This window comes from Podarcis melisellensis (genome assembly GCF_964234715.1).
Source record: "Podarcis melisellensis genome assembly, chromosome: 6".
In the NCBI taxonomy this organism is placed as follows: Eukaryota; Metazoa; Chordata; class Lepidosauria; order Squamata; family Lacertidae; genus Podarcis; species Podarcis melisellensis.
Genome location: NC_138538.1, coordinates 42745580 through 42771463, shown reverse-complemented (window position 1 = coordinate 42771463; position 25884 = coordinate 42745580). Strand labels below are relative to the sequence as shown.

Here is a 25884-nt window from a genome sequence, read left to right as displayed (position 1 = left end):
CCCTTTTCTGCCCTCACGCAGGGCAAGCTCCCTGGACCTCTTTCCCCAAGAGGAGGTCCATGCCCGCCTCCCCTTCGGTGCGCGCAACCTCCCATCTGGCGGGGGGGAATTCCTCCTCCAGCCCCTCTCCTGCTTAGGGGTCAAGACCTCTTCCCCTCGTCGGCCTGGCCAGGCAAGGAGGCGAAATTCCCTCCAAACAGGAAGGAGGGGCTTGAAGCAGCACAACCCCCACCCCCAATATGGAATTTGAGCCCCAAAGGGGTGGAGCCCCCTCAAACCTCCCACCCCAAATCGGGGGTCAAGCCCCCCCTCTACCCTCAGCCTCCCTGGGCCGCACATGAAGCACCCCTCTCCACCCCAGCTGTGGGTCTTTCACTTCCCCCACATTTAGGGTTTGAGCCCCCAAGGGGGTAAAGCCCCCTCCCCCCCTCCGGCCCCTTTATTTACCGCCATCATCAGCACGCGCGAGCTGTCACCAAGCGCGAGACACCCCAACCGGTACCTGACACGCCCCCCCGGCCGCCATTGGCCGCCGAGCTCGCCCCGCCCCGCGCTGCCGTTGGCTGAACCGCCCGTCAGACACCATTTCCTTCCCACCCCCTGCTTCGGCCGCCCTACGACGAGTCGCCATTCAGCGAGCACGTTTACGCTACCTGCGCAAGGGGGCTCCCGAGAGTTTTCTTGGACGGTTCCTTTTCTTCTCGGCGTCATCTACGTAACACGAAAGAGCGGGAACCCTCTCACTGATTTACGCTAGTGACGCGTCAGATTGTGTGGGGTGGTTGTTGTTGTTTTTAGTTTTCCCGAGAATCCGAAGATTCTTCGGAACGGTTCGTCCCTAACGGCGTGGCAGCTAAAGCAGACGCGTTTGCCGTCTCTTGTTCCCCCGAACTGCTAGTTTACGGCACTTGCGGAAGCTAACCAAATCCTATAAAAACCAGAAGCGGAGTCTGGGAAGGAGGGTCCGGGGAATACGTTAGCTCCGCCCCCGGAGCTGTGACATCCGTGGGCTTTGTGAATCGCGGGGGGAGGAAGAGGGGGGGGGTTAAGTTTGGTTGAATCACAGGAGGGTAAATAAGGATGTTTCAGAGACAAAGGGGCTCTTAAAGACGCAGGACCCCATTTCGTCGGTCGCCCGCCTGTCTCTCCGGAGCGTCGCGGAGGGCCTGGCCGGGGAGCTGAGGGCTCGCAAGGGACGGGGAAGAGAAGCCTCCCGAATGTCGCTGCTCCGCGACGGCCTCCCGAGACAAGGGAAGGGGCAGCAGCTGGCACGTTCACATGGCCCAATGTGCAAACACACGTGTATATACACACGCGCAGCGTGCGCGCGGCCCCGCAGGGTCACTGCCTGGCGGGCGCCGCGCGGAGCAGCGGCCGAATCCTGCGCCCCGTTCCCCTCTCCAGTCGCAGGTCCGGCTGGAGCGCCTTTTGCTTCGCGGGTTGCTCCAAGCGCCGCAATAGAAACTGGGCTAAGGAACCCACACGGCGTCAAAATGTGAAACTTGCCGCTTTTTAAAGTATATATAATTTAAACAGATATTATGTGGCTTCTTTTTTTTTTTTTTTGCCTCGTTTTATCGTCAGGAAGGAACTAATGACATGGCAGCAGGTGAATAATCTGAGGCAGGCAGAGACTGCAGGGAAAGAAAAGCAGGCTCCGTTGCGGCCGTTTTGAATCTCCTTGTATGCTTGTATGTATAATGGGAGAAATTAACGTATCGTACAGAATAACTTTGCAGCAGAGGTGTCGGCAAATTTATTCAGAAAAATCCTCTTTCAATGAATCTTTCTTTCTGGGGGGAAAAGCATGTGGTAATGTGCACTTTCAGGGGGGAGAAATGCAAGATTTATATCGATCAGACCTTAGCATTTTTGTGTGAAAGCCCTCCCCGCAAATCTACTACCAGATTACAGCTCACATCTATATCAGTTGACTGCAGTATAGAAATCCAGTGCTTTGTGATGCTACTGTGACATAAAAGCATGGATCTTCATTATTAAAGTTAACATGCAGAGGTTCCCCAAATGCCAAATTTGTTGTTAAATCACAGCTTGCATTCATCCACAAACTATACTGCAAAAAATAAGGGATTCAGCACTTCATGGCCACAATAGCATAAAACATGGAATGCTCCCAAAGCCACTATCAAATCACTGCTTGCATCCATTTCCATGGACTCCAAAATAAAAACCACAGCTCTAGATTTCCTTAATATCCAGCCTGGTAATTCTGATATTTGGGCCAGTCCCAACCAGGTATTACCTGACTGGATTTTGGAATTATTGTAATGAACTAAGACAGATTCCTTTACTTTTTGTAGATCTAGCATTGTTGTAGATAACAAAGGTCAAAGGCACAGACCCGTATTGATCCTTATTCCTCCCCCAATAGAATTCTGCCCTATCTGCCATCAAATCACAAATCACATTCATGTATATGAAGTGCATTATAAACTTGTGGTGTGATGCAAAAGTATGAACCAGATTCATAGGTTATTAGTCCCTACTCCAGGTTTGGGGAAACTTTAGGCAAGCTGCTCTCAATGGGCACCTTGCATACTTAGTGGGGACCAGCTTGTTTGTGGGATGGCTGCCTATAGCAACAGCACTGAGCAGAGTTCTGACCAGTGCACCTGAACTTACCTGCTGCACCACTCCCCATTGTGGAAAAGCAGGCTGTTTACTTGATGATGGCATCAGCATATCAGATGCTGCAAGACTTGTATGCAGGTGTCCCGTATTGATATATTTGTTGTTTTATGCAACTTTTTAGACTGTTATTGTCACCCAAAGTGGCTGACATCAATTTTAAAAAGAGGTAGAGCTGTTATCAGGACTAGAAACTAAAAGAACACACAAGGTAAATGGAAGTAAAGGGAGTAGGAAGGAGATTAGTTCAATGTCAGAACAAAGTGAAGAGCTATATCCTGTTCAGTCTAGGCTGATCTTCTGCAGCTGGTGTTGTTGCCTGAATGCTCTTGTTCCTTTGACCCATGTGGTGGATCACTAAACTGCATGTTGCAATTATTGCAACCTTCTTAATTAAAAACCTTCTAGCACTGGACTTACTTCATCCACCCATGCTTCCCATTGGATCATCCAGGGAAGGAGTGAGTTATAACCTTCTGTTGCAATTGAATCTTGTTGAGCAACAAGGTCTTCCTGAGCTCTGGTTTGTTCCTGTATGTTTGATTATTGATTTTGATGTTTCTTCCTACAGTTTTGTCATCTGGTCCTGATTTACTTCTTGATCCTGAAATTTAGTCTTCAGTCTGTGCACATAGATATGAGCTCCGATCATTTATGGGAGAGCCATGTCTCAGATACATGTGATTGTATCACTGTGCTTGTTGTATTGTTGTCATCCTTCTGTCTTGAGAGTGTGCCTCTGGGATGAAGTCAAACCTCCCTGGGGCACAAGCCTGGGCAGTGTGTATGGAGGTGGTCCAGGGCTGCCCGGACGACACTGTGATGGAGCTGTAATTTTTACAGTGAAATCTGTGTGGATGGGCTTGAGCTATGAATAGATGGTACACTTTTGTGGTGTAACAATTTTAAAATAAGAAAGAAAGAGGAATTGCCCTGGATCTACATTCTTGTTTTGTGATGGTAACATAAGGACTAGATCCATGTATAGTGATGGTTGATTTGGGAAGCCTTCAGGGAGAAACCATGGGGGTCTAGGATCCTTGGTTTAGCACTCTGATGGAGACATGAAGTCATGGGTCTGTGATTTTGGCAGCACATTTTGTGAATACGGATGTGACTCATAATTTGGATTTGGACCATTTCTATTGAGAAACCATTCTGATGAGCTCCAGGTCCATGTTTTTGCACCACAGCAAACTGCTAGATCCATGGTTGTTATGGGGAAGAATGTGAACTGTGATTTGAACAGTCGTGTGTGTACAAAAATAATGCAAATTCAGCGGGATCCTTTAATTCAACTAGATCATACTTTTACTTTCCACTCCCTCTCCAAGGGGTATGAGAAGTAGTGTAATGAACCTTGTGTGAAGATTGGCCAACTGAAAGTTAACCCAGGGTGAATGGTAGGCTGATTATACTTCTGATTGCTGGTTGCCATGTGAACTAGAGGGGCAAGGGGGTGGGGCTAGGCCAACTTGGGGGGGAGTGTTGTGTTGGGAGAGATCTATCTGAAACCTGAAAAGAAGCTGCCTAATGGCCCTGTGAGAAGATCTTAGTTAGGGATTATAAGAGATGCCGCCATCCACAAACAAGGCACTGAAGTGAAGATTCCTGTCATAGTCCACCATCTGCGATGAAGGTTGCCAGCTGAGCACTACAGCTGCAATAGCAATAATCAAGGCTATGAAACATCTTGCTTTTTTCTCTGTGTACTGTCTGATTTTCATTTTATTTTATGTTAATTGGTTAGCTACAGCAATGATTAAGGTTTAATATCCCAGACATATCTTATTTGTTCTGTAACATCTGAGTTACTATACTATTGCTTTGCTTGTCTAAATTCCTTGGGGCTTTTCTTGACCCCAAAATAAATTTTGCCAGTGTTTGATAGCATCTAGGTGTGCATTCCTTTTTGGCTGAAATTCATGCAAGGAGGGTTTGCACACCCACTTGTGGATCGATTGCAGAAGAAAGGACTATTGACAGGCTAATGAATTGAGGTGTTCAGGGCACAGATCACCCTGAATAAAAATCATAAACTTTCTGCTCACTCTGGTACTTTCAGTTGGCTGATAAAATAAATCCAAGGGCATGGAAGTAAAAAATTTGAATTCCTAGGTGTGTTCCACAAAAAAAACTGTGTTAGCCAGAGGGCAGTTTCAAATCTGTTATTTCAGTCTTTAAAGGGTAAAGGTAAAGAGACCCCTGACCGTTACGTCCAGTCGTGGACGGCTCTGGGGTTGCGGCGCTCATCTCGCTCTATAGGCCGAGGGAGCCGGCGTTTGTCCGCAGACAGCTTCCGGGTCATGTGGCCAGCATGACTAAGCCACTTCTGGTGAACCAGAGCAGCAAACAGAAACGCCATTTACCTTCCCGCCAGCGCAGTACCTATTTATCTACTCACACTTTGATGCGCTTTCGAACTGCTAGGGATTCGAACCGCCAACCTTCTGAACGGCATGCCTAGGCTCTGTGGTTTAGACCACAGCACCACCTGTGTCCCATTTAAGTCTTTGCTCCTCTTTAAAAATGTTTTCTCAGATATGCAGAGAACATTTTTAAAATATCACAGTTTTAGAGCAGTTTCAACTTTTTAACACAATGGCAGGTAGTGATGAAATCTGTGATCCTGCTCCCAGGAGGCCGAGAGAATCCTCTTGGAGAAGTACTGAAGTAGGAATGGAAGATTTGTTAAAACGTGATTAGTTTAATAAAGCACTTCAATGGCAAACACTGGCAGTAAACTGAACCTTTGCTGGCAAAGTGGGAGAGGGGTGTCAACAGGAAACAGAGATCAAATCCACCCCACCGCAAATTATGGGCATGTTCAGGATCAGCCCCCCGGGGATTGCTTTTTCATCAAGATAAAAGTGCTTGGTTTAACTTCTTATTAAAAATAACGCTTATTAAACAGCATGTTTATTTAGTCTTAAGAATGCTGGTTTCTAAAAATAAGCTAACCAGGAAACAGGAGAAAGCAGCTGTTTTACATAAACTTTTGTGTGGTGTGTGTGTGTATGTGTGTGCGGCATGAATTGCCTCAGCAGATACAAAAGACAAAAGATGTGTGTGTGTGGGGGGTCACCTTAAGCAGAAAACTCAGAGTGAGGTGATACAGCTGGGGAACACAACTGCTTCTCATGCTATCAAAGTGCCACAGTTTTACACAGAGGTGAATAATTTGACAGAATAGATCAGAAATTAAAGGAACTGGTTTTCATTTGGAGGAGACACTTCATAACACCAAAGCATTATTCTGCCATTTAAAACAAACAGCTCAGGATCGAGATATGACACATGGAATGTGTCAATATGCCCTACATTGTCTGAAGCCTCAAAGCAAGAAAAGATAGGCATGATTGCCCGTCATCAAATGGATAAACTTTACTCTTTGCATGCACAGGACCAAAGTCCCTCATGATAAAGTGGTGGTATCTCCAGTGAACCCAAAACTCACAAGAACCATGTGAAGTAACAAGGATGCGGGGACTCCAGCCACAGATTCATGACCCAAAATGGTGTACATTTTGCATATGCATTGGTGCTTATGGAAAATTAAGGTAACAGGTGGTTGGAATTCCACCCACATGGCATTCTTCTGCCATATTAGCAGAGTATTAAAATGTAATGTATCCAGTACAGCTGTCAGTGCAAGGACCTACAGTTGTGCAACAGGACTTTCTCCCCTACCCTGACTGGTCCCCCTAAAACAGTTCTGGGGGTTCTTTAGGTTCTTTGGAGCGCCTCTCTTGGTATGCCCCACAGAGGAACCTACGGTCCTCAAATAAAAACACCTTGAAGGTCCCAAGCCACAGAGAGGTTAGGATGGCCTCAACTAGAGCCAGGGCTTTTTCGGCTGCGGCTCCAACCTGGTGGAACGCTCTGTCACAAGAGACAAGGGCCCTCCAGGACTTGACATCTTTCCGCAGGGCCTGCAAGACAGAGCTGTTCCACCTGGCCTTTGGTCAGGGCGCAGCCTGACTCCCTCCTTTGGCAATCTTTACAAAACTTTAGTTTATGGTTGCCATCAATTTTGATTTTAATTCATTTTTATAATGTGTTATAATGTTGTACTGTTTTAATGTTGTTAGCCGCCCTGAGCCCGGCTTCGGCTGGGGAGGGCGGGATATAAATAAAACTTATTATTATTATTATTATTATTATTATTATTATTATTATTATTATTATTATTATTATATCTGGGGAGCATACAGAGTACTCAAGCGAGGAGAAGTCTTATCACACAAGCATAAATTCTTTTCCCAGGCAGGACAGTTACTTAGCGCTACATTGGATGCAAGCTTGTTTTCAGACAGGGCCTGCAGCAAAAGACTACAGCATGACCTTCATTGGCCATTCCCTGGGCCAATGGCCCAGGGAATGGCCAATGAAGAGGTGACAATGAAGAGGTGACTCAAAGAGGTGACTGACTACCCCAGGGCATTGTCAGTCACCTCTTTGATTTTGAACGACAAGCAACACGGCTAATAATATACTGACAATATTTTTATAACACTATATCAAAATTCATTAACGGAAAGCATATAATACGTGCATGGAATCACAAACTAATAAGAATCAGATAAATGTTCCATAACCAGGAATGGTAGGATTGATGAGTACCTTTTTGATTTTGAGCATGTTTGTAAGCACACTGTGGATTTTACTGAGCATTTTCCAGATCCTTGGTAACAGTTTATGAGCCATAAGAAACGTAACTTTTAAAGGCCCGCCCCTGCCCCAAAGGGGTGTGTGTGCGCACGTATGTTCCAATTTCCAGGCAGTTGCTGTTGTTCTCAAGTTGCCCAGCAAGAAATGCACCCTGTAACCTGCAAAGTTTTAGGGTGCACTCTCTGACTTGTGTTTACTGGGCATTCACTTGGCCTGCTGTTTACATGTTTTGCTTTTTAAACACTCTATGTATTTTTAAAACTTTTTTTAAAAAAATGCCGGATACAAACCCTTTTTGCTCTGGAGCAGTAGTGGAAATGTTTAATATAAGATAACAACAAGCGAATAAGCTGGTTCCCCCCCCAAAAAAACACTTGAGGGAAGAAAGCATGTCACTCTGACTAAACTCCAAAGGCTGAGAGGGAGCAAAGAAGTCGCCTGCTTCTCAAAGGGACAACGGAGCGAAAGGAGGTGGAAGAAGAACCTCTGCGGTCTTTGTGAAAAACCCTAACGATTTGTATTGGCCGTTAAGAGTGGGAAAGCTAGCTCAGTCCTTAATCGGCAATGGCAAGAAGGACGGCGATCATCTGCAACTCTTAACATTTCTAGGGCGGGGGATTCCGCCCTCACTCCCAAAGATCTAAGAATGACTGGTCCGGCAAGGTGGACGCATTCCTGGGGCCTCGTCCCCCTTCTCAATGGGTACTTGTAGACTGGAGGCGAAGGGCGGAGTTTCGCCGCCTTCTTCAGGCCTGGCTCCGCCCCTTATTCTCGGCTGCCACGGCAACGACCAAAATTATGGACAGGAAGGCGGGGCAGGGGGGGGGAGAACCGACTGCCGGAGATTTGTCCTTTGTGGAAATTTAAGGGATTTTTTTTTAATTCAGTCACCATTGTACACGAGGCGGCATGATTTAGTTTCTGTTTCTATAACAGGAGATGAAAAGCAGACAGCCTTTCTAGCCCGTTCATTTTTTTAAAAGTATCGGGGAAGGTTTTTTTGGGGGGAGGGGTTGTGTGTGTATTAATTTTAATTACATTACAAAAGCTGATTCTAACATCTGCCTCTATTTCTGTAAGGCAGCCGAACTCTCTCCTCGCACCCAAAGCCGATAGCTCATCTAAGGGTTTGTTCACACAAAGATTCATATAGTGTGCAATACACGATATGCAAAAGGATGCACAGAAGTGATCTGATCTGGGGTAGTTTTCCCCTACTATGATCTGGCTAATTATAGGTGCCTGCAGTAGGCTATTTCACTTGTTACATTAAACACTCTCTCATACACACACAAACACCATTGCTTTGCTGTTCTGGCCCAACAAAGGGTTTTGATTTAGACCCTCACCAGACCAGCTTAGATTCCACAATTGGTCAGTTTCTACCACTGACCTGCCAGCTTCCATCATGCCATGGCATGCTTTGTGGTAGCTCCACTTTGGGAACAGTCCGGCTCTCTTCCTCCCATATATCAAAGTTCTAACCCAGGGTCTGGTATTTTTGAAATAAAAACGTGGCAAGACTAAGTGTAGATCTCTAAATTAGAACCCCCCCCCCAACTGAGGACTGAATGGGGGGGGGAGACCTGCAGCCTGCTTTTGCAGTGAACAGTTGAGAGTAGCTGTCCCATGTTTTCTTCCATTTCTAGAATGCTATATGTGCCAATTGCTTTCAAATATCCCCCTCTTCTGCCTTGGATGTCAGACTTATTCAATAGTAGCATCTTCCCTTGTGGTAAAGGAATGCTTGCAGAACCCACCAGCGCTTAGTTTGATGCAGTGCCATCAAAGGATGAAGGCAAGAAAATCCAGTTATATGCAGAACATTCAAAAAGGCTTTTAAAAACCCTCTCAAGTGTCTTTTTATTTGCGTGTTTTCATTAGACATGCTGCTGAAAAACTGTAAAGGCTGATTTTAAAGTAACACTGCTTACTTTTGTATTTTTAAAATACAATTTAGTGACATAATTTTGCATTTATACCATTTGGGAGAATGTTATCAATAGTTTAAATAAAGCAAATTTTACTACTGTATGTGGTCACAGGCAAAACAAACGAACTTAAGAAACTCCCAGACTTATTTGCATAATGTTTTATCCAAGGGGAAGGGCTGAGAGGGTGTAATTTATGAGTTGTGACAGTTTTAGTGGCAGTTAAATGGCTTTTCCTAGGGCCTTGAAGTACGTGAGAAGTTTTACCAGAATATCTCTACACTGATGGCTTCCTTCAGTGTACCTGACAGTAACAGATTTTTCAACTGAGCAAGGCTAGTCGGTGCTATATCTGAAAAATGGAGGCCAGTTCCACACATCTCATTATACTTCTCAAGGGGAAAGTATTGGGACATTAGCTGCTTGGATATGCACATTAATTAGTAACCCTTGCCTGAAATCTACCAAAATAATGCTAGCTGTAAACTTGGTTACCAGCTCAGGTCAAGGGCTTGAATAAAATACAGTTTCACTCTTCCTGTGCTGATTATACAGCCTCACAAAGATCATCTGGCAATTTCATACCCTCCAACGTTTCTCCAATGAAAATAGCAATGGCCTATTCTATAATAATAATAATAACAATAACAACAACAATAATTTTATTTATACCCTGCCACTCTGGGTGGCTTCCAATATATATAAAAACATAATAAAACATTAAACTTTTAAAAAAACCTTCCCTATGCAGGACTGCCTTCAAATGGCTCAGGTATCGGATAACTCCATATCCTCCAACATTTTTCCAGTGAAAATAGGGACCTCCTACCATACCTTCCAACATTTCTCAGAACAGGGACATCCTAAGGAAAAACAGAACATTCCAGGATCAAATCCAAGACTGTCCCTGGAAGATAGGGGCACTTGGATGGTCTGCGAGTTTGCTATATTTCTTATAAAAAGCTTGCTTGCTTATTTATTTATTTATTTATTTATTTATTTATTTATTTAAGCATTCATTTAAATATGGCTGGAAGTCTGGGTAGAAGCAGAATCTTAAGAGTAGAAAAGCACTTAGGTAAGCCATCCTCCTCTAGCTGAAGCCCCATTAGATATTGTGCTGTGTTCTAGCATAGCAGAGACCACACCTTCACCCTCTCCTATGTGACAGCCCTTCAGGTATTTGAAGATTTGCTATCAGGTCCCCTCACAGTGTACACTTAACGAGATTTTTAAAACATGAAGTGGTTTAGAAATGCTTTTAAATAAATACAGGTGGGTATATAAATCTGCTTTCTTCAGACACTTCCAAACTCTGATGTAGTTGAATGTGTCCCTTGGTGTTTATTTACAAAAACCAGCTTGGTGAGAAAGCTTGATTTTTGCCAAGTAAGGTCCCAACCCTACACATTCCGGCTTATTCATAACTCTTATAGTACTGCTGGGCGGTGTTAGATGTTGAACATCGTGATGTAGCACCAGCCACATTGCGGTTTGGTGATATACCACAATGTTGAAACAAGCTGCGTTGGCCCCAGCCAGGTAGACGCAGGGTGAAAGTGCCGCACCTTTCGCCACCAGAGCTGAGGCCCTTTCACCCCAGTGCCTCGCAGGCTAGGGCCAATGCAGCTGGTCCAGGCCGCTACTCACCCCCCAGCTGAGCAAGCCCTGATGCCTCAACAGCATCAGATTGCTCAGATGGGGTGGGGGGAGGCTTCTTCCACCCATCTGAGCGATGCAACACCACAGTAGCATCAGGCTTCGCGCAGCTGTTGTGTAGAAAAAGCCCCCCCCCAGCTGAGCAATATGATGAAGCGTCGTGGTTGCTCTGATGGGGGGGACGGTTTCACAGAGCCCCCACCCCACTGCCGGCTTTGGCAAGCCAGCGCCGGACTGGGGGCTCCGTTAAATGCAGCTTGTCTCTCCCTCTGCCCCATATGAGGGCAGACTGCAATGTCTTTTTCACTCAGTGGTATATCGCTGGTGAAACCACCGCTCTTCTGAGTCCCTCTGCTAGCGGCACCCCCTGGATGAAGTTGCGCTGCTAGCAGAGATATACCACTGAGTGAAACCAACATCGCAGTCTGCTCCTCATACTGGTCCTGGGCAATATACATCGCCCAAGCCCATCTCACAGAAGCTAATGTTTCTCCTCCCCACGCAAACACATTTTAGAACAGAGGCTTATGTTAACTCCTTTAAAAGGCACAACATCAACAAGCCAAAGGTCTGAGCCTTGAGCACTTACCCACTGCAGTTAATCAGTAAGCACGGGAATCAAAACTTATTAAAGTCAAATGAAGTATAGTTCATAGATCAGGTTCAATTTGGTTATTAATATGTTAAATTTACTTGCAGTACAAACCATTTTCCGCACATGTTATGAATCAACTTGTCAGATCTTTCTGGGCTCATAGCCAATGGATAGGATTGAAAATACCAAGAAGCTTTTCTAAGTGCCTTAATGTTTAGATATGCAGGCTTAAGAAATGATTGCCTACCAATAAAAATCATATGTAATTAATAGCTTTGGCAGAATTTCTTTGTAGGCAGTGAATAACAGTGATCATTGTATTTCCTTATTATTTGTATAGTTCTAATGTTTCCTAGCAGCCGGAAGTCAATGGATCAAATATAATTAGTGCTGCAAGTCAAAGTAAATATTCTCCAGTCAAACCTATAGCTTTCTTTTTTCAGAATAGATGTTTTATATAGTTTTTACAACTTTGCCCAAATGCAAATTCTGATTACCAATAGCTTTCTTTTAAATGATCAATCTGCACGTAAGTTGTGAGAAAGGTTAACATACATTTCAATGCACCTGGATCCAAAAAGTACTATTTGCATTTTGTTCAGAGCAGGAATACAGAATTTCCCTCTCTGACTCTCCAAAAAAGTCCCCTTCCAATCCTGTAAATTAAACATTCTGCCTCACATGCAGTAAAGGCACTACATTTTCAGAGTTTACATTTTGAACTTGCAGCAGAATCCATATATGGGCAGAAATGAAAAGCAGTTGCTACCATGCACTCTTCACTCAGTTAAGTTGGGGCGAAGGAAAGAGAAGTGTTTGATTTTTCCAGTGCTGTATTGAAAAACAAGGAATCACTATGGCAAATCACATTCTGGACTTCTCTCTCTCTCTCCCTCCCTCCCTCCCTCCCTCCCTCCCTCCCTCTCTCTCCCCGCCCCCCTTTGTGCCATATGCCACATTATGCACACAGCAGCCTGATTTGCATGTCATAGTAAACCAAAATATGGCTTATCAGGGAATGTATGGCTTATTTAGGGAAGTTTTTAATGTTTGATGCTTTATTGTGTTTTTAATATTCTGTTGGGAGCCTCCCAGAGTGGGAGGGGTATAAATAATAAATTATTATTATTATTAGGACCTCATAGCTGCTTTTCTCCTCCCGTCTCTTTTACTCTCAAGCTGCACCGAGTTAGACCAAGGTTTGACTTACTGCATCATCTGAACTCAAGCTTGTAGTAAAGGATTCTCCTCACTAATCAAGAGCTCTATCCAAGGTTTGTTCTAGGTTTACAGATTGTAGCTAGTTGGGCAGAGAGCTAAACCATGGCCCCAGGTACAGAAAACACACTAAGCCAGACTTTGCTTCTCCTCAAGTATTTTTTACTTCCATGCCACACTAAACTAAGGCAAAGTGGCTGTCGCCTCCTCTCTGGGAGCCTACGTACATATTTGCACTAAGCCATGTTTGGGCTTAGTGTGATCTGTGAACCAAAACTGCCTGCACTCACACAAGGCACATCCCTTTTTCATCAAAATGTGTTTTGGATCACCAAGAGTGGTTGGTACTCTGACTGGCTCTATGCACCCTACAAAGATTAAAGCAAAATATCCCCCCCAAAAAAATACTCCACTTCCCCTTCAACACATTTCAGGGCAAGCATGTCAATGTTAATGGGCAGAAATGCTCCCATAGTCCTTATGATAACCACTTATTTGCCACAAATAATTCCTACCTCTGCCTTCTGCTCCCCCCTCAAGTGCCATGCACAATCGTCATACACTGTGTAGTGGTTTCAACAGCACCAGCCCAACAGTACCAAATGTATTGTTATCTCAGCACAATGGTGGCACAAATTTCCATTACTGGAGCACAGGTACAGAGTTTCCTTACCTGCACACTATTACAAGGATCCTGGGGCTGAAGCCTACAGCCTGTTGCTACTGCACAGAATAGCACAATACCAGGCTCATACACAAATAGGTCAGGGTGAAGGGGGAGGCAATTGTAAGGCTGGGGGGGGGGGAGGTTTACACAGCCAGTCCAAATTCTTTATCAAGATTTGGACTCCGTTAATAAAGAAGAGAGGGTCCTAGATTAGTTTTGTGTTTGTTTGTTTTTAATTTGAGAAGCTTTAAATGCAGTAAACACAACAAACTGTAGAAGTAACAAAACATAACAAGTTTTAAAACACAAGCAAATACAATAAGGTGAAAATGTTGTGCATTTTTTTGATATCGTCTTCAAAAGATAATGATGCCTTAGTGATTTTGACTGAAATCTTGCTCTGTACAAGTTTTGCACTGTCAGGGCTTTTATCTGTTCCAGCAGAAAACATTAGTCAAGAAGGCAGAGGAATTAAGCCCTAAGACTTCAGTGAAATGAACCTAAAGCCCAAACATTTTATTCCTCTCAAATGCTTTTTGAAGATAGTAAGATGCCAATAACTTAAACACAGATAAGCCAACAGATAATTTATCTTGCTTGCTTCAACGAGATATTACGTTTCAACCCAAAATATAAATCTCCCACAAATTATAGGATAAAATCTATAAAATAGATAACATCTACAAAATTAATATGCAAAATTAAAGTTCCTTTAATAAAAGCCATATTAACATATTTTCACTCTCATAGAAATGTCATGTTCACTCGTAGCCAGTCAAGGAAATTAAGGACCCCCAAAGCCCATTCTCCTATTTCTATGCTATTTCAACCTGTGCTCCTTCAAGATGATTGTTTTCCTCTAGTTACCACTCAGGGGCAGGAATCTTGCTTCAAGAGCGGGAGGCAGATCTCTGAGATAGCAGTCTAAGGCAAAGTATGCCATTATTATAAGAGAGGCATATCCTTGGAGGTTTGAGATGAGACAGAATTAATTCTACCTCTCTTAGGGAGACAGACTGCATTGATTTAATGGGAAACAATTGCGATCTGGACTACGGGGATGGAACTGCAATTTCAACCGACTATTCAGCAAAATGATTGCTTCCGTGAAATAAGGCCTTACGAAGCTTTCCTCATCTGATTCCTGCGACAGGCCCCTGCTGCTGCTTGCGAATCTTGTTGAAGAGTTCCATGTACTGGACCATTGTCTCAGCCGAGCTGTAGATGCTGTCGTGCTTATTGCCAAACACAGAAGGGATTCCGGGAGCGTGACTTCCCATGAAGCTTTGCATGAACTCCATTAACAGGTTCCAGCAGTCGTTGGCTACCACACAGGGACAGTATTCCACCTGGCAACAGAAACAAAAGCTCTGAAGCAGCCAGCAGCCAACAAGAACTCTCCAGCGGGCAGTTACGATTCCATCCCAACCTCTCAAAAAGCATCATGTTTAGTAGCAGTGGAGAGGCTCACCCGTTCTTTGCAAGAAAGATTGCTAGGGGTTAATGGAGATCGTGAAAATCCTGAGGCGCTTGGGAACTTTCAAGCAGACACTCTCAGGTTCTAGCTCTATTTAGGGTTGTATCAAAACACTGCTGTTTCGTTCAAGCAGCAGATTTCCATTTGTACTGTGGAAATTTCCTCTCTGTTGCAGCCCCCACCCGTGTACCCTCAAAATCTGCTCCATATGGTAGCAGGGCGCTCCAGAATAGATTTTGGAATCGCATAGTGTGAGGAAGGGGAACTCCTACTGTGCAAACAGAACTCTGGTCATGCAGCACTGGCTACAACCCTTAAGCTTGCATGGGCTTATCACCGCAAGATTAGAACAAATGCCAAAAGCAAGGGCAAATTCAGTGCCTTTTTGGGGTGGAGTCCAGAATACTGGAAGTATGAATATTATAAAGCAACCCCCTTCTTTCTGACTCATAGCAAAAAAAAATTTAAATTAAAAATAAGCGTAAGACTAAAATTAGCCAAAGTCACAAAACGTTTGCTCATGTCACAAATGTTGTATTAATTCTGGATTCTGATCAAATCCAGGCTTTGGCAAACCTCTCGGGGGTGGGGAGAAATGGTTCCAAAGCTGAGGAATTGCCAGTCAAGTTACCTCCCTCTAGGATTTTACTGTTCATCCTCAGCAGATGGAGACACAGCTCTCAGCTGATTAGAGACAATTACTGAACCCAGAGGTGGAAGTATTTATACAGCATAGCTACAATGCCTAGGTAATTGACAAAGTGACACAGCAAATAAGTACTAGGTACCGTAGCAATATGAAAGTCTCAGCTTTTCAAGCGTATGCCTTTGGTTCTGATCATTGGATTATGTCTTTGGCTGAGACCAACAAGGCCACCTTGTCATTTGTTTTAATTGGCATTCATTGCACAACAAAGGTTTAACGCTACAAATCCAAAAGAAAAGCTTTGTGTAGGTTTGTGTATGTATGTCTATGTTCAGAGCTTGCTAACCACTACGCAGTCAGTTCTCCAAAGGCATTGGACTAGCCTTGTTTAAAAATCAAAACCATGCCCATAAATCGGCATAAACAACTCAAATTTAATTTGTGAATCACACCCTCTCAAATGCATTTTGGTTAGTTCAGAACCAAAGATAGCACATCCTGTTCACAGGAAAACGTTTCATCTGTAAACAGGATTAGGTCTTTGATAATACTTTTTTTAAATTGTTGAAATGAAAGACCTAACTGTCTGGATTGCTGAGCCAAAGTTCAATTAGTAACATAACCTCCATTCTAACAAATGGTTTACACTTTGAGCACAGGTGTAATATGCCAAGAGACTCTCCTGTCAACAATTCTGTTGTAGCATTCTGCGTTAATGGCAGTTTCTGGACCAAGCACAAGGGAAGCCCCATGTAGAGTGTATTCAAGTAGTGTAGCCTTGAAGTTACCAAGATGACTCAGTGCAGGAATGGTTGCAGCTGTCTGCCCTCTTTGCCACCAAGGACAAGGTTACATACCTGCTCCTTCAGAGGGAGCGCAACCCCATCTATAGCAGGCAATGGACCAGTTTCTCAGACACAAAAACCACTCGCCCACAGAGCCTCTTTCTTGCCAGGATTCAGTCTCATTCAGCCACCATTGCATCCAGACACTGGTCCAGGATCTTCACTGCCTCTTGCTTTTAATGGACAACTAGGCTATGGACAACGAGAGCTGAGTGTCACCGGCATATTGATGGCACCTTGCTCCATTTGCCTCAGTGATAGCCCCTAATGGCATCAGAGATAGAAATGGCAAAAATTAGCAGTGTAAAAACAGCCACCAACACACACACACACACACACCATTACACTGCTCCAAGGCTACTCAACTTCTGGGGCACTGCCATAAACTCCACGATAGCACTGGTATGCATTAGCTTTTTAAAACGTCTTGAGGAAAAGCAGCAGTGGACTCTGCTGGGGCACTGACAACTGCCCAAGGATGTCACCCCACTGACACCAGGCTTTCCCTCAACTGAAACAGCTCAGTGACCTCGAGCTGTCAGCTATCTGAATCTGCTCCGCCAAGAATTGCCCATCCATCCATCCATCCAGTTTTCATTTTTCATGAACTAGGCATATATTCGCCCCCTAAAAAGCTCATGTTATACAATGCCTATAAAACACTCTATGGAGAACAGTTACACAGCTAATGTGCTACAAATGGTGCTTAGTAAGCTCGTTGTAACGGGATCACTTCTTTTAAAGCCTGTGTGCCAAGCAAATCAACCAACTTGTGGACCCTCAGGTAGAAATAGTCACGGCTTTGCACAGAGATAAAAGATCATGAAGGGAAAGACAGGCTTCTCAGCATGTGTGGAGAAAAAATGAGTACAACATAGCAACTCCCTTTTTGAGATACAGTGGTACCTTGGGTTAAGTACTTAATTCTTAACCTGAAACTGTACTTAACCTGAAGCACCACTTTAGCTAATGGGGCCTTCTGCTGCCACTGTGCCGCCGGATCACGATGTCTGTTCTCATCCTGAAGCAAAGTTCTTAACCTGAAGCACTATTTCTGGGTTAGCGGAGTCTGTAACCTGCTGCGTATGTAACCCGAGGTACCACTTTACTACCAATTAACCACAGTGGGGTGGGGGTCTGGACAGGGATATTGCAAGGGTTTGTGTAGGTTTCATGAACCCTGGACCACCCTGGTGCCCAGCTTTAGGCTCTGAGGGGAGAAACCAGGTACTGTTATGTCCTATGGAAGGCCTGGGGAACCTATGGCACTCCAGATGTTGTTTGACTCCAGCTCCAAAGAGCCCCAGTTAGCATGCAGTCCACACCACCTCAAAGGCCCACAAAGACCGTCTCACCTCCTATATACTATATACATATCTTATGTTTCCTGATTCAGTAAAGTGTTTGCTATACCTGTCCTGAGCTGGAGCCATGTAATATATTACCTCATATGCTGACTTCCCCCCCGCTTGAGGAGCATCCTTACCTCCACAGATATACCACGGGCGCTGGGCCCCATGGTAACAGTGCCAATCTTCACCAAGAAATCGCAGTACTGGTACCGGGTTCCACGGCTCTCTATCTTGTTCCCTTTGGCATTCTGAAAGAAGCCTTTCAGCTTCACCATAAGCACGTCAAAGTTGGCATCCGCTATGAGGCAAGGGCCATTTTCAAAGAGAGCGAAGCAGCTGAGGGGATATTCGGAATTGTGCATCACATACATCAGCTTGGCAGCCTGCCCTGAAACAAGAGCAGCATTACTTTCACTTCAATGTTGTTATTCCTTCCCTCTTAAGATGCTTTAAAATGAAGCATCTGTTACATTTTCCTTTGTCTCTTTGCTGCTTGACAACCACTGGGGCTGTTACAGAATCTCTACGTCGCGCGGGTCGCTGAATGGCTTTTCCAGGCTAGCAAAACGCAATCAATGTTATTTTACTTAAAGAACCATGACCTTGAGATAAATGAGCATTTGTTCTTTCTAGAGTATATACTTCAGATACACATCCGCTTAACCTCCTTACAAAAGTACGCTCAACAACATTATTTTGCATGATAGAGAAAAGAGGGGTTCGACTATAATTTGAACTACAACAGTCATAGCAAAAATCTTCAGAAGCCTAATGAATCTATTGTGGCACAGTACTATGCAGAGCACAATGAACACCAGACCTGGGATTGTATCCAGTGTTGCAGCTCTATTGGCACAATGGACTTCTGCACACACAATAGAGCTTCCTCTTCCGTCTCCTCTTCTATAATCTCTGGCTCCCCATGCACCTTCAAAGTCAGCTCCAGAGGGTTGGGGACAGGATAGGGTTGCCACATTTCAAAAAGTAAAAACCAGGACACCCTGAAAGTTGTACTTTTTTTGGACACACCCAGGGAAGATCCAGACGTATGGCAGCCCTAGGCCTAGGGCAGGAGGACAGGAAGAAGTCCTGCACCAGGAGAGGCCGCTCTTCCCTGTCCACCTCTGATAGGTCAGGGAAGGCTGCGGAAAATGCTGCCTTTTAGAACTCAGAGGTACTTCAGTAAGGAACAAAATACGTACAGTGCTTCCACTCCTTCCCCTCCCACTCCAGTGTTAGGGGTGGGGGAAATGCTGCCCTCAACGTCACCTCTAACACATAGAATGTTTTGTCTCCCCAACTCAGCACTGAGATCGGGAGACAAAGGCAAAGTTGTAGGGGCTGGCAAGCCACTTCCTGCGTCTTGCTAGGCTGGATCCAGACCATAGGCTAGCCAGCCCTGCATTGTAGCCATGCCCAAGTAGACATTAGCACCAAGATCTGCATCTCTGTTACACTCCAGAGAAAGTTTGCCAATCCCCCTTAAAATGAAGGGATTAAGCTGATTTGATCAATGGATTAATTCGGTAATAGCAAACGTCGGTCCTACTGTACCAGTGGGAATTGTACCAGGCAAAAACGATGCTTTTGGTCCCTAATTTGCAGGATTTGGGGTATATTTGCGGCCTATTTCTTTCCAGTTTTGAGTGGTGTGGGTTGTATTAGACCTGTCTTTTATATATGTTTGGAATGGATGTGATTTTAGACTTCATTCTGTTCTGTTTTTTTATATCTGATTTTAATGTCTGTAATGTAAGTTGGTCTGGGTTGTTATTGTTTTTTTAAGGCAAGTACAATGACGTGTTAGCAACTGATGCAACAGTCCCCTGTGCTGCAACTGTTTTAGGATTCCAAATAAGATGCATCTTTATAACTAATCTAAATGAGGCTTTAGAAATACCTCTTTAAAAAATCACTGCAGGGTTTCTCTCCAGATTAAACTAGTAGTTATACAGACAGCCTAATCCGATCTATTTTTAATTCAGATGCTCACTGTCACTGGGTTTAATAGGGCTTACTCCCAGATATGCTTACAGTACAGCTCTAGTGGTGTTTTGCTGTTTTTCCTCCACGGTTTTAATGTTCTTAGTGAAAGCCAGCAGTAGGGCATTGATTCAAGCCCTACTGAGGAACTGCAGAAATATATGTATCTCCATGCTAGCAACCATAGATCCAGCCATGTTTATGAACCTGAGGCAAAAGGATGGTCGCCCAAGCACACTGCTGACATCTAGAGGGAAAAATAATTAACTTATGAGAAAGTGGCAAAGAACATTTGCTGGCAATCCAGAACGGCAAACTCCCTGAGCCATATTCCAGGGTGATGAGGAATACACTGAACGTTTCCAAGTTCCTTCAGGAAATCTGGCTCTGTAAAACCTCAGCTCTGCTAATTATCTTCCAGATGAATTTAATTCAGGTCTAACAAGCATCACATAGCTTGTAAAATATGTTTTGCTTAGATTAATGGGACCTTGAATCAATCAAATGTCATTTGGAAGACACAAACATTGCTGAAATGTTCATTTGTCAACAAGTTTTTGTGTAAAAGTTTCTTTCAAAGACTTATTTGCAGGGTTTATCTGATTATGCTAAAAGTGCTTGATGCTAGCGGGTTGGATCCTGACTAATGATGCAAAGGTCCACTGAACTTTGTTTCCACTGCAGTCAATGGAACAAGCAAGGATGCTGAAAAGGGTGTGTGTGTGCAAAGAGGTACATCTATACCAGCCCAAAGCCAGTGGAGGGTGGGTACACTCTGAGGTTTTAGTTTTTTAAGTAAGTCTTGATCCCTTTTAGAACAAATATTATAAAGCAAAATGTATGGGTGTCATTCAAAACCATTGCTTTGTGAGATATCAACCCACTGTAATCACTGAGTGCTAGAGAGAAATTTAGATTCATACAACTTGAAGAGAAGACCCCCAAACGATTTCAAAATGACCCAGGAAGTCCTTCCTTCATTGTCCAGTGAAGGAACTTCCTGGTTCATTCTGAAGCCTTTTTTAGGACTTCCTTGGCCACTTTAAATTTTTCTCTCTAAATTCCTACAATGGAGAAGAAAGTGGTTCATATGGAAGTGATGTTCTCAAGATTCCTTAGTAGAGAAGAGATGGTTGCAAAAGTTAGCAGCAAAGACAGGAGTTCATGTTCTTTCTGACTCAGGTTCAGTTTAATGCCAAAACTGGTATTTTTCTGAGTATGTGTATATATTTTTTAAAAATACCCTGCAAATACAAATAAAATCAATCATTCGTATATCGATATTACAGGGGCTAGATACTGTGTTTGAGAAAGCATGAGTTACAGCCCTGCAAAGTACTCCTGTGCTGCCATACTTTTTTTTCTTTTTGCAGGGTGGGTGGGGAGGGAAGAGTAATGTATGACACCCCTGCAGTATAGTCCAGGACTGTTAGCCAGCCTCTGGATGTGTTGGATTTATGTATTTATTTAGGAAAATGCAGTTAAGGCCACTGTACCAGCTACACGGTATGTGAGAGGAGAATTAATTAAGCTTTTCCATCCTTGGGGGTGGGGGGAAATATGGAGATTTTTGAGGGTGGGTTGTTGCTGCTTGCATAAACACTAAAATGGGTACACACATGTTAAGGGCTCAAATCCTTTTTGGTAAATAAAGAGAATGAACAGGAGCAGTTTGACCTGCTGTAGATTTAAATTGTAGGAAATTAAATGCTTACCTTGATTGCCCATTGTGGAGGGTGCAGTGTGGTACGTTTCGCAGTCTACACAAAAGGTTCCCTGTTTCTCTGCTCCAAGCAGCTCAAGCTTTCTTGTTAAAATTTCAACTGTTTGCTGGACACTCTTCCCCTCCGTCACTGGCATCTGGGAAACACTAATACAGGAGAAAGGATTTCAACAACAACAAACCTCATTCATCAAAATCACAGCCACTATGTACTTTAGTTCTTTATATGCTACCCAAGGAAGCCCATGTTTGTAACATCTTTATTGTCAATATTAACATAGCACTACCAGTGCATATGACCCCTTTGCAAAGTAGATTGTAGTAAAAACAAATTTAAGTTGTTATTACAGTGGTACCTCGGGTTACATATGCTTAAGATTACAAACACTTCAGGTTACAGACTCTGCTAACCCAGAAATAGTGCTTCAGGTTAAGAACTTTGCTTCAGGATGGGAACAGAAATTGTGCAGCGGTGGCGCAGCGGCAGCAGGAGGCCCCATTAGCTAAAGTGGTGCTTCAGGTTAAGAACAGTTTCAGGATAAGAACAGACTTCAAGAACGAATTAAGTTCTTAACCCGAGGTACCACTGTATATCTATTTTTAATTGCTAACTGCTTCAGGAAGTTTTTAATGTGTGATATTTTAGTGTATTTTTGGTTTCTATGGAAGCCGTCCAGAGTGGCTGGGGAAACCCAGCCAGATGGGTGGGGTACAAATGATAAATTATTATTATTTGGGATGTTTCATTGGCAGTGATCAACAAGTAAATAAACACAAAAAATTGTCTGTCCCGAGAAGCTTACCATCTAAGTTTCAATAGCATGGGAGACATACCTGGTTTTTGTAGAATATCACATAATTTATTTAAAGCCACTTTCAAAAACTCAAATAATTAATAAATGGGAAGTTATGTATATAGGCTAAACTGACATGGAAGAATGTTGAGTGTTAACTCAAGCCACAAAAATTCTCATACTGTGTGGAATCTGCTTTATAACCAAGAGCATTCTGTAACTACAAATATAGACTTATTAATAGTTACTTGCAATAGTTACAACTAGGAAGACAGACTGGAAACTAGAAGAGAGTTGCTGTTCTCCCACTGGCTGTGTTGATATGCCGCAAGTAACTGAGGTACTACAAGTGTGTGAGTAAACATTTATAGCCTGATAATTTTTATGATGTTATTTGCAAGGCTGTATAAAGCATTTGAATGAGACTGAGAGTGAGGTAGACCAGACAAAATCTGCTTGTTTCAGATGTTTTCCTACACACCTTGAATGTGCCATGCACTGGGTATCACTGGCAATGAGGCGCAAAACTAAACACATTGATAATAATTTATTCAGTTGGTTGTCAAGGCTGGTAGACATACACACACACACACACACATACACACACACACACACACACACACATAATGGTGTACTAGTGAAGAAACATACATTTAGCATAGACACGATTTTTACCATTTTAAAAATGTTGTACGGCTGGTCCAGGTTGTTAGAAGAGAAAAAAGGTACAGTGTTTTTTCTTTGTTTTGAACCTGCCCATTTATTAAAATTATCACCTAAGGTCCTATCTGAGAGCCCTAACTTTGAAGCGTAGACAAGACCTTCTCATGGGCATATGCCTAGGCTGAGGAAGAAATATTTTCTTGACACCTCTGTTGATCAAAAGGTAAAACTGTTTTATTTGAAAGAGCCTTTCATCATAGATAGCATAAGGATGCTCTTGTTGTTTATATTTACTAGTTCTTGAGACTGATGTGTTGCAATTGGTTTGTTTTTTCTTTATGTACCACTGGGAGGAACGCAGAGAGAAGAAACACCATGGTGCCCCTTTAGCAGCAAATCTACCACCTGCGATAAAACATGTCTCTCCCTTATCGGTCTCTAAAGCCACATCTGGCAATGTAACTCTCCAGTGGTCCTGCCCTTACATGAAAAGAAGCCCAGTGCAGCAACAGTATTATGAAAACACTGTCATAAAAATTATTTTTAAAAAGTCAAAAACGTTCTAGTTTATAAGCATTCTAAAAATAGTTTAAAAACAATAGCATTATCTCAGCTAACGATTTCAGGATTTCCAGGAACAGTATCTTTCAGCCATCCATTGGCTCAGTAAAGAGGAATCTTTTCAAATTCCTCCTAAAAGTCAATAATGAGGGAGGGCATTTCACAGGTGAGGAGCTGCGACTGAGAAGGCCCTGCAATGAATCAACAACAACCCAGCAGCCCCCAGTTGTGGCACTAGCTGCTTCAATATGCATATTTTAATTGTAGTATAAAAATATTTTTTATTGTTGTGTATATTTTTACATCATTCTCCTGTAAACTAGTGTGGAAAGGCTAACTATTTTATATTAATTAGGGTGCAATCCAAACCACAACCAGTGCCTGTCCCCCTCAAGCTGGTGGGGGAAAGAAGGGGGCAACTTGCTGTGGCAGCCTGGAGCTAGCACAGCAGTCAGGCTCAATTCTGTCATGTGATGGCAGTGGAGCTGTTTTGGGATCCAGCTCAGCCCTTCCCCAGAACTTCAAGGAGGCTTGGACTGCTATGCCTGTAATAGTGGACTCTCTGGATTCCCATGGGGATAAAATGGGGAAAGAGAACTGTGTTTATCACTTTAACAAACAGCACTTGCCACCTTGGAAGAAAGGTGGACTTGCAATAAAATACTAAAAATCTGTAATTTATATATCTAAAGGTAAGTCAACAGCAATAATTGACCAGATCCCAGATGACCCTTTGTTAGACCTCATTGTCCATTGTCTTCTCCCTTTTTATCTCCTGCCTTGAGTTTCCACCTAGGTTTAGAGGATGTGTTACTAATGGGGCAACCTAGTCAGATGGACAGGGTATTAATTATTATTATTGAATCCAGGGCAGGGGTGCGGTGAAGATGTGGTGGTACCAGCAAGCGCATACTTGCCTACATCCAGCCTCTAATGTCAAATGCATCCACCCAAGGATCCTGACACTTTGCGTCCTTCATCTTCTCAGCCTGAATGACACAAACCGATCTCCTCCTTTCTCATAATCAGGCAACTGCCTCAGTTATTGCAACAACTCCCCGTTTGCGGGGACACGCAATTCGTTCACACAGCCAGGTCACCTACTTACACCCTCCCCGCTGCTGAAGCGGTCTCAACGGCAGTTGCATCTATTTGAACAACCCTGCCTCCCGCTGCTGCTGCTGCTTCACGAGCATCTTGACTCGCCTTGTCTTTAAAGCGCCGGTAACCCAATTCTACTACAAAACCCGCCGTTCGCGTGTTCACACGTTACAGTTCTAAAACCTATCCTTCCCCAACTCCTTTTCGAAGTCTTTTCGGCTACTGATCGTCTCCCAAGCACCACCAACCTGCTACAAACTCTGCGGCAGCATTTTGCAAATGAATCAATACCCGAGTCAAAATGCCGTACCAGGTGACTCCCATGCTTCCGACGGCCTCCAAGAGAGACTGGGGTAGTCCTTGCAAAAGAAAAGAAAAAAGATCGATCGCGGCTCCAAGGCGCTTCCCTCCTGCCCTTTTAAACGCGTGCAAAGAATGGTCTTCGGGGCGTCTGCCCAGGAGCCTCCTTGCCGGAACAGGGACGAAGAAGCAGCCTCGCCTTCCACGCTCTCACAGAAGAAAGCCAAAAGGAAGTGATGCAACCGAGCTGAGAAAGGCCCCATCCAGAACCAGCCACCTGGTGCTCCAAGCAAGTAATGCAGAAGCATCGTCCAGAGAGGAGCAATGGGCATCTATGAAGCCATCCTGCCCGATGGAGATCCGGGTTTGGATCAGTACCTGGATGAAATGGGAGCAGAAGGAAACCCCCCACGGTGGAAGAAAGGCGGGATTTTTTAAAAATTAAAAAATATAATAAATAAGCGCTACAGCTATAAGCCGTAGTATGAATTGAGCGGGATTTTGGTCTGCAAAGCCAAACCAGTCTCAGCGCCAGCTCTAACCTGCGATGATACTGCAGGGTTGTGTTGCTGCCATGCGCTCCAGCTTCACACCCCACCTACACTGAGAGTATTCCTACACCGCAGGGTTGTTGTCAAGCCCCCAACGTCAACACCACAGAGCTGTTGGGGGGCATGTTTTTTCTCCGCCTCGGCTTGAAACACGGATCTGCATCGTCACGGAAGCAGAGCTATTCATAGGGGGGTTTTCCTTTGAGGGTGGGGGGGATGCTTCTTCACACGAAATAAGCACTCCCTCGGCAAGGGAAAGCACGCCCGACTTTACCGCGGCCATTTGCCCCATAGCAGACACCGCAGCGCCGCCAGCGTGAGATTTTGGGATTCCTCCATTGATTGCTATGGGCAGCTGTCACTTCCGGCCCCGAGGGGCATTTTAAAATGGCTTCTCTGAGCAGAAACCAAGAGGGTGGCCCACACTCAGGCAAACTCACAAAGACTCACTTAAAGACTAACACTATTTATTTATTTGTATTTTTTTTTAAAAAAAAC

The 25884-nt window shown here is 43.9% G+C and overlaps 2 protein-coding genes across 8 annotated transcripts in view; both read right to left on the bottom strand.

Moving 5' to 3' along the window:
• The window catches only part of USP49 (ubiquitin specific peptidase 49), a 45210-nt gene extending 41118 nt beyond the window's left edge, over window positions 1-4092 (bottom strand). For 4 of the 5 annotated variants that reach the window (XM_081915937.1, XM_081915936.1, XM_081915934.1 and 1 more), the window contains exon 1: window positions 448-543. The gene's annotated coding sequence lies outside the window, so the exon portion shown is untranslated. Of the gene's footprint in view, window positions 1-447; window positions 544-653 lie in introns of those variants that run through there. The other variant, XM_081915935.1, reaches the window with a different exon arrangement.
• Window positions 4093-13600: 9508 nt separating this feature from the next.
• MED20 (mediator complex subunit 20) lies at window positions 13601-25531 on the bottom strand. 3 transcript variants are annotated; one of them, XM_081915515.1, is made up of 4 exons: window positions 24846-25531; window positions 21409-21563; window positions 17845-18098; window positions 13601-14739 (listed from the first exon to the last, which is right to left on the bottom strand). In XM_081915515.1, exons 1-4 carry the CDS (start codon window positions 24857-24859, stop codon window positions 14524-14526), a joined length of 639 nt encoding a protein of 212 aa, XP_081771641.1. In that variant the 5' UTR covers window positions 24860-25531; the 3' UTR covers window positions 13601-14523. The 3 variants fall into 3 exon arrangements, with proteins under 3 accessions (XP_081771641.1, XP_081771640.1, XP_081771642.1); XM_081915514.1 differs by lacking the exon at window positions 24846-25531 and adding an exon at window positions 24352-24820; XM_081915516.1 differs by lacking the exon at window positions 24846-25531 and having other exon boundaries at window positions 17845-18093; window positions 21409-21545.
• Window positions 25532-25884: the final 353 nt, after the last annotated feature.